Source organism: Chiroxiphia lanceolata, chromosome 4 (genome assembly GCF_009829145.1).
Source record: "Chiroxiphia lanceolata isolate bChiLan1 chromosome 4, bChiLan1.pri, whole genome shotgun sequence".
Classification (NCBI taxonomy): domain Eukaryota; kingdom Metazoa; phylum Chordata; class Aves; order Passeriformes; family Pipridae; genus Chiroxiphia; species Chiroxiphia lanceolata.
The window spans coordinates 39627662-39639981 of NC_045640.1; the positions used below are offsets into that span (position 1 = coordinate 39627662).

Here is a 12320-nt window from a genome sequence, read left to right on the forward strand (position 1 = left end):
ACAAACCCCCACCAATCTGAAAGACAAAGTTCTATCCAAATAGACATTGCATTTAAGTGAGGAGTTCCCTAGTGAAATTATGACCCATGTTAGTCATACAGTCAATTTAAATGATCTGAGTAGTCACATCACTCAGCTCTTAAATACATGAACTATGATAATTTTCTGAGGACTCTTACTTTGCAGAATGAAGCTACCAGTTCTGATGGACAAGAATCAAGTGAGGAAGCAGAACTGAAACGTAAAAAGATAGAAACGCAGAAGGTAACTGTGGAACGTGAGGAGATGGAAGTTATTGCTTTCAGATTTGTTTTGGATCTCGTGAATTTTCTTACCTTTCATTTTGCTGTCAATAGTTTGTTATATATCCACTACAAGACGGGCTTTTCTAAACTATATTGAGAAAACAACTCTGTTCAGCTGTTTTATCTCAGTAATTTTAAAATATGCTGAGACATAGCATGGTCTATCCTTGTAAGTCAAGGATTTTCCCTATCCCTGCCTTTGAGATTTATCTCTAGGATATCTTTGTTCCTAAAGGCAATTTGGTAGAACTAAAATAGCATTTGGAGACTGAAAGGGAAAGAAAGATGTACCCTAAGAAACAACAACTTTATTTTACTTAAAGAATAATGGAAGGCAAGACTCTTTATATGGCCTACATGTGGGTTGGAAGGTGAGCTATATAACCCTGCGATGAAGTACATTTAAAACCATTTCACAGAAATCAGTGTTTGTAACTTTATTCCATGTGGTGTTTTTATATCAATAACTATTTCTACCATTCTGTACGTGGCAAGTACTACTCTTATCTATGCCTTGATTTTTTCCCCCATCATCTGCAAAGAGCAATGTAAAAACAAGCTAATCTTATACCTAACCCAAAAACTGGAGTTGAAACAGCAACTGAAGCTTTTTGTGTTTGAGTAAGTTGGTAAAATTTAAACTACATGCTTAATAATTTGTGATTAATGCATTTGGCTTCAAAGCTAATTTTGAATAGAGACTCTAATTTTACATTACTCTGTTTAAGATAGCTATGTATGCTAAAAATACAACCATGCAAATCAAGAACTGTAATTAAATTTGGAGGAGTTGCCATTATTTCAGTATAAAAGATTAGTTGTTGTACTTGTGAGGTGATTTTGTCAGAAAGGAGTCCTCCTTTCACAGTCTATATAGTAGTAAGTAAGAGAAAGGAAGATAAGTAATGCAAGAATGTTTCTTTTTAAAATATTCCATGAAATAGGTTGCTAATGATTTTAAGTTGGTAATTTTTTTACTTGTTTGCTGTAGGCCCAAGCAAATGCTCGAGCAGCAGTTCTGAAGGAACAGTTAGAGCGAAAGAGAAAGGAAGCTTATGAAAGAGAGAAAAGAGCCTGGGAAGAACATGTAAGGAAGTTAATCCTGTTACATGCAGTCATAGTATGTAGGGCCGTGCCTTCTTATAACTAAAATCCTATGCTGTGATTTTTCAAGATGAGATAATCAGTCTTCTGAAACTGAAAAGAGTATCTTGTGTCAGGCAGAATTCAGAAGCCGAATCTTAGGGTATGCTTGCATGAAGAATTTAAGAACATCAAACCTAAGAATTATTAGGATCACCTCAAGTACTTTATTAATGGTCTGTTACTTACCAAAGTGTATTTTATCTTGGTTTACTTCTGTATGCTGCAGAGTGACAAGTCTAACTAGTAATATTATGACTGGAAAAAGCAGCTTGTGAAGCTGATAAACTGATAGTAGTTCACATGTGCAGTTGGTATTTGTCTTTTGTATGAAAATATGTGGCATTATTGTACTTCCGTAAGGATTACGTGAGCCTAATTGGTAATACTGTGTTTAATGTGCAAAGTCGTGAAGTTAATTTTTTGATTTAATTTTTTTTAATTGAATCTATACAGCTGATTGCAAAAGGGGTCAAGAATCCTAATGTGCCTTTTCATGTGGAAGCTACAGAAGATAGTCCTGTGAATGGGCTACAAGAGCCTGGAGCAGCTCTTCCTAAGCCACAACTTCCAGTGAAGCCTGGTGCACCTGTCATCTCCATGACTTATGCTTTGAAGGAAGTGGGTGTGGTAGGTACTTTTGCTAAGAGGGTGAAATTAAAGGAGAGAAAGCAAATACTGATTGAAAAAAGAATTTTTGGAAAAAATGCGTAGGTTAGGTAGAAAAAAATTAAGGACTTTTGTTGCTTCTAATTACGGAAAAGAAAAAAAAAGAAAAAATATTAAAAGAAACTAGAGCTTGGAAGCTGTTGAAATACATCTTTACACTGGAACTGAAATTCATATTTTGAATAAAATAGCTTATGATGAACCCTAGGCTGCAATTTCCATTTTGATCAAGGCAGTCATTAGTGGAAGAATACATCAACTTCCAGCATTTTTATCAGCCTCTTGAAGAGATGAGTTAAGGAGTTTGTGATTTGGCAGAAGTGAGCAAATAAATTTTGGATGATAGGACTATGTCATAGTAATGATTGTTTTCAGTGAGTTTGAATGTGTTGAATATAACAGGAAGATAGAGCTTAAGAAACTTGAATTTGTCCGTGTTGCCTCTTTGTGTCTAAAAGAGTATCCTCATTTTTATTTTCCATGCTCTTTGTCCTGATACTGTAAATACTTATATGTTTACCTCAACTACTCTGAGTTACATTTATGAAACTGAGTGTAACCTTGTACAATTTAGAATTTTAACACAATCTCTATTAATTTGCATGCTAGCTTTTGTGTTTTTACCTAAGCTATTTCTAGATTTCAGTGTAGTGTGGTATACAACCCTGAAGACTATGACTATGGAAATACAGTGAAACTTAGTGCTAAAGAATGTATATAAAATGTAATATGCTGAAAGATGCCAGTTGATAGCTGGAAAAATAAATTATGTTTTGACAAATACTTAAATCATTAGCACATTTTTGCCATGTGGACAGTTTGTCTTACAGTAATGCATGACAGTGACTATAACAGACTAAAAATTAGCGCACAGAGCAATCAGAAATGGAGAATACAAACCTTGTACACAAAGATTATAAATTCTGCATTTTTGTCTTCAATTTGTAGTTTGTTTATTTTACATATCACTTAAGTTGTTTCTTTTCCCTTCTGTTTTTCTTCACAGGTGCTTCTTGACTCCATGCATTTTTGGTTCTCATATAGAATTACTTATTTCTAGCATAGGAATTTGACGGTGATTTGCTGTAGAGGTCTTACCTAGCTCTGTCTCTGTTTTTCGTACTCTCAACTCTCACCTGCTGTTTAAACTGAGTGATTCATTTGCTCATCGCTTTCAGATAGTGAACAGTTCAAAGATGGAAAATACCCTTATGGAAAGCTGCCTAAGAACAGAGTAATCATACGTTCTCTTTCAGTCTATCTGCACTTGTCAATGGAAAGGTTTTCGAGGTGATTTTTCACTATTACGTCTATTAATATTCTCAAGATAATTTTTTTCTGACATATTCTTCTACTTTGTGTTTCATGCTTCTTGGACTTAAAGGATGAACATGTAACTGCTGTCCAGGAATCTGAGGAGGAAATAAAAAAGCCAGATTTTGCAATGCAAGTATGTCAAATTGTATTCAGTTTCATTTAGTTTTCCTTTTAAGAGTGGCATTATTTTATGTGACCTGTGTTGGCCCTTATTTCAGAATAAACGAGAAATACTGAGGAGATTAAATCAAAATCTTAAAGCCCAAGAAGATGAGAAAGGACAAAAGGAGTGCAAAAATGTATCTGAATCAGCTGGGTCTGAAGATGGTAAGGAACAACAAGAAGGTGACCAGCCACTTCTAGGAGATCGCAGAAAATGGGAATCTGGGGCACCTGAGTTGGTCGTTCCTCTAGCTCAGTTATCAATGGAAGATTCTCTCTCTGGAACAGAGTGTAAGTACTTTTTTTTTTGTCACCGTGGTACTAGTAAATCAGTTTGCCATATGTAGTGTTTGTTTTTATAAAGCAAGTAGTCTTTCTTAGTATCATCTTGTTATCAGTTAGATGTCATCTCCTTCTAAAAAGTAGGTGGTTATGTATTCCCTTGGATAAGGAATAAGGCACAGGCTGAGTACTTAAATGGCTTGCAGGAGATTCAATAAATAATTTAATAATTTCAACAAATAGTTATCTAATTAAATGCATGGTTACTTTGAGCTTTTTTTTTAAGTGTCTTTTAAATAGGTACTAATTTAACAGAAAGAATAAAAAGCATTTAAGATACATGAAAGTTTCTTATTTAACTTAAAAATCCTTTTATGTTATCAGTAGAATAAAAAAAATTTTCTAAATTTATAAATGTTACTTCTATTGTGCCCTTCTTAGCTTTTTCCTTTTTTAAATCAAGACCACCTTTTCAAATTTTCTGTCTGCTTTCTCTGATCTTTCGGGTGGAAGACCTGTTTCCTGGTTTCTGTATGTCTTACTAAGAGTCTGTTTCACATGGTAGAAATAAATAATCATTAAGAGTGTGACAGACTTACTTCATTGCATAGTAGTTTTACAGAACTAGAATGTGAGAAGATCAAGAAACTTCTTTTGCTTTTTTTTCTTTGTTGCTCTATATCCTAATTTATAAAAGTTTCTGTATTTGTGTTTGTGTCCCAACAGGTCAAACTCTGGGGGAAGTAATTAAGTTAGATATTGGTGAACCCCACAGGAAAGTCTGGGGCAAGAGTCCTACTGATTCAGTCCTGAGGATCCTAGGAGAAGCAGAGTTGCAGCTGCAAACCGACACACTTGAGGAACAAGATGTAATAAATGGTAAGCACAGCTGTGTGCCAGATTGCCAGTTTATCTACTGAGAACAATTTTGAAGTTATAGAAGCATATTCTTATCTTCACACTTGCATTCTACTTCTGCCTCAGTTCTAAATGTCAGCACAGGCTGTTATTGGATGACCCCAAAATATTTCAAACTCAGTGAAGTGGTAAGAAATAATAAAGGATGTGCTGAAAGGGAAGGATCTTAATTTTGCTGAGAAGTCTTGGACTTTGCTTTTTGATAGCAACAAGTCTGTTTTTTAAAAGGTTGTCATCAACTGAGTATTGTATTAGATAGGTCCTATAACCTTCTTGTCAGCAGGTGGCTTACCATACCAGGCGATTTTTTTTCTTGTCAACTCCTTCTTTTTGTTTTTTTCTAAGGACAAAAGGACTTAATGTTTATTCCAGATACAAACTTGTACTAATGATAACGTAGGAAGTAAAATTCAAATTTTAATATTTCTAGCTTTCTTCTTTATAATAGCTATAATAAAAGCACACAAACTTTTCTATTTTCCTTTAAAGGAACAAAAATGCTCAACTTACCTTATAAGCCACATTGTAGTTTATTATCCAACTGTGTCAAAGCACTGTTTAAATAATAGAATCATTTTCCATTAGGTACTGCAGAACTTGTTGAAGGAGATCACCAGTCTTCATCAGAGGAGAAGGAAGACAAGGTTTTCTCTGCTGTTGGAGCTCAGTCTTCAGTACCCATTGGTGTCACAGAGTCTGTTGTGACTGTAACAGAAGAATCTAGAAGACCTGCACCTACCCAAGTGCAGAGAAAACCTATTACGTTAGATGGTAAGTAATTTCATGAGTAATTCTAATTACAATCTGTTTACAGAATTCAAGTGATGACCCTGTATACTTTCATATCTTCTCATAAGCAATGTGCAGTTTTTTATTAACACCTTTCATGTAGGACAAGGTCCTTTCTATACTTGTGTTGTAATTTGATTCACTAATGTATTTTGTAAATTTCCAAAAACATTTTTTGTATAGAAAGCTCTAGAGTACAAATGGAATTCTGAAGTGCTTCAAATGTTTTGTTGCTGATTTGACCTTTTTTTGGTTTGTTTCTCTGTATCAGTTGTGCTGGAATCTTTCCTCGTATGATACCAGCATCCTTTTGATGTCTGAGGGAATGTTACTGATGTTTTTAGAAGGCATGGTTCATTGGAGCTTTCAGATACTCTTCTGGTATCAGAAACAAACTTACAAGCTAACAAAACTTCAGCTGTTTCTGCAAAATACAGAAAATTACTAAAGCTGAAGGATTTAACTGTAATCTTAAGATGTATACTCTCCCATCTTTTTCCTTGGTTGGGATTAATTTTTAATGAGGTAAATGACTTTATTAATTTTAGAACCTGATGATTTGGAAGCAGAGATGTTGGAAGAAATGGAAGATAAAAAGCACCAGAGTAAGGAGAGTAAAGAATTTCCCATCACTGTTAATGAAGTGTGGGTAAAAGAGAAAGAGGATACGTAAGTATCCTATCTATTCTGACCCCCCTCTACCCAGTTCAAACAACTGAGCTTTAACTGAGTTTTATTTAGATATGTGTGTTAAAGTATTAAGCTTAGCTAAAGCTTCATCGCCTGCTGCTGTGTTAGTTTTACTGCACTTAGTGACTTTTTCAGTAGACTAATGACTATGTTTTACAAGTTGTTTCACCTTGATGTGGTGTTCTATAATAGGGCACAATGTGACAGAACAAATGAGGCAGCTTTGGAGAAACAAGCACTTGACAAGGTGCAAACACAAAAGGAAGCTCCAGGAGGTTAGTTGAAGCCTCTTGTTCCATTTACTGTGACTGGCAGTATGGGGTACTTGAGCCATCCCTTCTCACTTCTTCAAACCCAGAAGAGCAATGTTTTGTTTTCATTTTCTTCTTCAAGTCTTGGTTCTAAAAAGCAAATTTCTGATGGATTGGGAAGACAAAATGCGGATATCATGTTTGCCACTTAGGGGAAAAAAAAAGTAACAATAAAGCTAAACAATGTATAGATGAACAGGACAATGGCCCATACTGATACTTAAGTTACTGAATGTTACAGCCTTTTAAAATAATAAAAAAAAATAAAAAAAAAATTAATACTGTTAAAGTGCTATCTGGTTTTCCCCCTAATTATACAGAGAATTTAGTTAGTTTTATTCATTTTAATGAATAAATTAATCATTAATGAATTATTAATTTTAAACCTTTTCCTTAAGAGCCTTGGGTTTTTAATATCTTTGGATTTGTAACAAACTTTCTTTTACCACGTCAGAAACTTGTTCCAGTGACTTTCAGCAAGCTGAACCCTTATTCCAGAGGGTAATACAGCCCACAGCTGTACCACCAGCCTCACCAGTTCTGTCAGCCCAGTCTTCACAGGAAGAGCCTTTTATACCTCGTTCACGTTCCATATCACCAGCAAAAAATAAAGGCAAAAGTTCATTGTTGATTGGACTTTCTACAGGACTTTTTGATGCAAACGACCCAAAGGCAAGTTTAAAAAACTAAAAAGAAATGCTTTTTTTTCCTCTAGTATTATTCTTACTTCCTTATTGAAGCTGGGTGAGGTCAGAACAGATGTCATAACTGTTTCAGCAGGTGTTTGTATTGGTGTAGCCATGTCTGCCCTGTAGTTGTACTGCACTGTGCTCATGGTATCAGCAGGTCTAACGCAGCAGTGAAGGTCTCTGGTTTCACCATTCAGCATTCTGTGTTCAGAGTGTTTGTGGAGGAATGCTATCACTTCTGTGAGCCATAACTGAGGGAGTTCATGAAGAAATTCCTAACTTGCCCTGTCTGCTTTCTCCCTTTTGTGCAGGCTTTTTGGCTTATCAGTACCTTGCCATCATAAACATAATCACTGAACAGGTCAGCAAAGGTATCTGGCAGCCAAGTGATTGGGTTTTTTCCTATAGGATTTAACCTACTAGCACAGGTTCTGGCTGTGCAGCAGGACAAGCTACATAGGGTTGAGTGGCAGCTCACAGTCTGTGAAATGAGCATAGGATGGTGGAATCTATTTGTAAATAGATTTATGACTTTCATTTTCATTTCTCAAGAGTTAGTGTATTGTTAACTTCCTTAGTTTATGAAGCTGTTTAACTGGCAGCCAGACAATGATTACAGAAAACCTAACTCATGAGCAGGGGGGAAAATGAACATTCTTTGTACCCTTATCAGATTGGCAAAGTAGTGGATGTACTTTATAATGGAGTTCTCCAGTGTATCAATATGAAGTGCTTCAGTATGTCACTTGTTACTAGATATTTTGCATGTGTTTTGGCCAGAAGTATTTGTCACAGAATTGTTACTGCAATGCTGAATGGGCTCCACACAATAGCAGAGAGCTTGGAGAAGAGCAACAGAAGTGTTGTTACTTCTGCAGCAGACTTAATGACAGAGGGCAATACATTCCCTTTCCTCATTGGGCTGGAGCAAGAGGATACTCAATGCCTCTGGGCAGTACCTGCAAGTGTAACTTTCTGGAATTTCCCAAATATACTTCTGAGCAGATAGAGTTCATGACCTATCTGTAGGCAGGTCTGTAGGTTAACAGAAGTAAGCTAATAGGAAGAGAAGCATTTTTTCAAAATACCTGTCAAATATGGGGTAATGGTAGTTTTTTGATTGTTCCTTCACTTTCATAGTAGAGGTCAAAACAGGTAATTATTCCTTTGATGACAGTAGTATTCTGGCCGTGCACTGACAGATGTGATATTTGAGCATGTACATGAATACACTGTGCTGGTATAAATTGCAGCCAAGAAACTATTTTGTTCATTAAAATTGAGGGGGTTTCATTAGGAGCAAACAATGACCATGAGTGTATTCAGAGCTTATTGGTAAAGCTTCTTAGTGCAGATGAGTTCTTGTTTCTTGGTTTTTTTAATACTGTGGTGAATATTTAGTACTTTGGGGGGATTCTTAGACTTCTTAAAAGAGAGATCTCATAGATCACTGAGCAAACAGTTGCTTTGTTTCCATGTTCTTTATTTTCATTGCAACAAATTACCATTGTAATTTGAACGACTTCCTAATGCTGTGAAACTGCGCTGAAATATACCATAAACAAAAGTTACTGTTTTCAGTGACTAACCCAGAGAAATAATAAAGTGTCATTTTAAAGATATTTCTTTGTCAGGAAGGATGGGTCTAAGGTGGGTCTAACTGGAAGTGATTGACATACATACATTGTAAAAAAATTGCACATATATTATTTACCTACTGTAAGGTTCCTTTTCCTTAGTAAACTGTCAAGGTAGTGAACAAATCAACACAAAACCAGGAGCTGTATGTCACTTGGTGTTCCTAAAGCTTTTCAGTCACTGTAACCCATAAAGGCAGAAGGAATGCTTTCCTTTTAGCCGAGAGGTAAAATTCAATATGTCAAATTTTCAACAGTTAGATTTTCTCTGCTGTACACATTGTTATTTTGAAATTGATCTTCAAATGAAAAAGAAAAAAAAAATCTCATTTTAAAGTATTTTGTAACCTCAAACTCTCTTTAGTATTGTTATCTAGCAGGATTTCTATTACTTTTGTAGATGTTGAGAACGTGTTCACTCCCAGATCTTTACAAACTGTACAGAACTTTAGTTGATGTTCCCAGTGTAGCAGATGTGCAGCATCAACATAATCTTGAAATAGATGATACGGAAGATGAGCAAGCCAAAGAAGGACCCTCTGATTCTGAGGATATGTGAGTGTATCAAGTTTATCAAGTATTCTGACAGGCATCTTAGATAAAATTGGTTATACACTATACACAGTATACCAGCATGGAGGTTTTTACTCAGATTTTAAAAATTTTGGTTTCAGTCCTGTTTTACTCTGGAGTCTTGCTCCAGAGAATTGAGAAGCTAATAGGGTGGACTGCGTACAATAGCTTTCTGAATTTCCTTCCCAAATTCCATCCAAGATGCTATTCTGTCTGGCTTCTGCAACTTATATTTCGGTGAAGCAGCTCAAAATTGATGGCTACTGCTCTTCTAGAAATAAAGATTTCTTGAATATTTGCTTTCTTTGTATTTTCTGGGAATCTTGCTCATTTATCTTCTCTACTATTGTATTAGAATGTCCTTCTTAGTCCCCCAAATTATTTCAGAGGCTTCAAAATCTGAGCCTGGTCTTGACTGTTCCCTGCATCTTGGCTAGCCTGCAGGGATAATGTAGTCTGGTGTATCTATCCTGATGAGATCTAGAGCTCCTTTTCTTGCTCCAGACATATTTTTATCTGAATTGGAAATTATACTTGCCAAGGTTCTATAATAGTGCATGAATACAAAGATTTTGAAATTCTTACTAATAAAGTTGAATTGAGGACTTAGCATCTTTTCATGAGACCATGTCTCATTCCAAGTCATGTTGGAACTGAGGTCACAAATAGCTGTCTTTTTTTGTTTTGTTTTGTTTTTCCCCTCCAGCTAGATTGGCTTTTCAGTTTGCTGCTTAACAATAGAAATGAGCTCTTTCTACAGGGTTTGTCTTGTAAAGTATTAATTATATAAACTTTATATCACTTTCTTTTAGTATGTTTGGAGAGACAGATACAGATTTGCAGGAGCTCCGGGATTCAATGGAACAATTGCTTAGGGAGCAGCCTAGTGAGGAATTTAGTGAAGAAGAAGAGTCTACTTTAAAGGCTAATGTCATCGAATGCATAACAAATGGTACTGAGCTGGATGAAGGAGATGAAAATAATCCCAGCAGTGAAAGTGCACTTAATGAAGAATGGCAGTCAGGTATAATTTCTCCTATACCTGTTTTATAAGTTATTTATTCATGTTAACAATTCAAACACAGAATAATGTTTTTGCTTTGTAAACTTAGAATGAACTAAAGCTCTAATTAATAGTTTTTATACAGAAGCTTAAAAAAATCCAGATAATATTCAGACTTTCTGAATGTTAAAGTCAACATTTAACCAACACTGAATATTGCAAATTAAATGTTGGCTATTTGTTGGGCTGGGATAGTAAGTGCCTTTTTCTCTAGTTGCCTAAAACCTGTCTTCAAGGAAGATCAAAGGCAGAGTGCATCCTATGTTTTGAATAATTCATGACTGTAAGTGTGAAACAGAAGTAACAATTGACATGACTGGAGTATCTGGGATCCAGCTTAAATTACAATTAGGTAATTTAACAAGCAGTCAAAAGGAACATGAAATTATTCACCTTGTCCTTTGCCAAAATTAGGTATTAATGCAGTCCAACTAAAAATGAGACAGATAAATTTATTACTGCTTTTAGCATTTTGCATTAGATATGCACAACAGTGTCCTGAAGTCTGAGTTCTGTTTTCGAATTCTGGTCGAAGTACAAGCATTTTACTCCTGCTGTAAAATTAAGTGCATTTAGAAATACAAGTATAAAAAGATGTAGAGAATCAGTAACTAATCTAAAACATAGCTTTTATGTAATTTTGTTTTATTGAAGACAATTTTAAACAAATTGAATGTTTGTGAATATACCTTTAAGATATTATCTATATAATACATTCCACAAATTACATTAAGGTAAAATAAACTTAGGTAATATCTTTAATTTTTTGACAGTGCCGATGTTATACGCTGATAACGTATAATACTATCTGTTTCTGTGATTCTGCTGTTGTTGCAAGTGTTAGTGTTTAATGTCAGTGTCCTACCTTCTAGATTCATGATACTCCGTAAAAATTGCAGGTTTCATTGTTGGGAGAGACAGGGAGGGAGGCAGGCCAGCCTTCAAAAGGGTAGTGGACAGAACTGGACACCAAATCTGCTCAGGATCAAGAAGTTAGATAGAGGATAAGTAGTAACTTAATGGGTTTTTAACCCATATACAACTTTCAGTTTAATAATTTCTTATTGGCTTGACTGTTGATACTTGAATCAAGGATATGAGTTAGTCAGGATTATACCTTACACTATTCATATGTAGGAATTGAAAGTAGTAGAGTTCTAATACTAACTCATGAAGTCTGTGACCTACCAGGCAATACTATTTAAAGGTTTGATAGTATATGCTCTGAAATCTAAGAATTTTTGTGTTTTTCCCTGGTAGATAAGTTCTTTCCTAATTTGAATGCTTATTTAAGAAAGTATTTTTTCTTGGGCAAAGCCAGTTTGAATTTTATAATGGGATTTACATAGGGATTCTATCTTGTATTTTTTAAAAGATCTTTTTTTTGTTAAAGTTACCTAATGTTTGACTGTTATGAACCTATTTGTAAGGCTTCTGTGGCCTATAAGCAAAATTATCTTGATTTCTCTCTTATATCTTATTTCACTAATTGGTGTACTGAATTTGCTACACAAAGGAGATGCGCTCATAAAAGAATGAGGAACTCTGTAAATTAGTACTGAGTTTCTTTAGACTTGCTCCATGGAACAAGGTGCATCTCAGGGTAGAAAGTAATGAATTTGCAATATATATATATCTCCTTATTTTTTGCTAGAAACAGCTGCTTCATTAAGGAGCTCCTTTCCCTAGCGTGGGACAGCCACTGCAAGGCTGCATGAGTTTTACCACAGATGTATACAGAGTGGTTGGATGGAACTTGACCCACTTTGCTA

At 35.2% G+C, this 12320-nt stretch overlaps 1 protein-coding gene across 10 annotated transcripts in view; it reads left to right on the forward strand.

Moving 5' to 3' along the window:
* Nucleotides 1–12320, forward strand: part of NEK1 (NIMA related kinase 1) — a 46081-nt gene that overhangs the window by 29407 nt on the left and 4354 nt on the right. For 9 of the 10 annotated variants that reach the window (XM_032685166.1, XM_032685164.1, XM_032685169.1 and 6 more), the window contains 12 exons: nt 187–264; nt 1297–1392; nt 1905–2078; nt 3502–3567; nt 3653–3887; nt 4605–4757; nt 5382–5567; nt 6134–6254; nt 6468–6550; nt 7041–7258; nt 9313–9467; nt 10298–10509. In XM_032685166.1, the coding sequence (XP_032541057.1) occupies nt 187–264; nt 1297–1392; nt 1905–2078; nt 3502–3567; nt 3653–3887; nt 4605–4757; nt 5382–5567; nt 6134–6254; nt 6468–6550; nt 7041–7258; nt 9313–9467; nt 10298–10509 (1777 nt within the window). The remainder of the gene's footprint in view (nt 1–186; nt 265–1296; nt 1393–1904; nt 2079–3501; nt 3568–3652; nt 3888–4604; nt 4758–5381; nt 5568–6133; nt 6255–6467; nt 6551–7040; nt 7259–9312; nt 9468–10297; nt 10510–12320) is intronic. The other variant, XM_032685171.1, reaches the window with a different exon arrangement.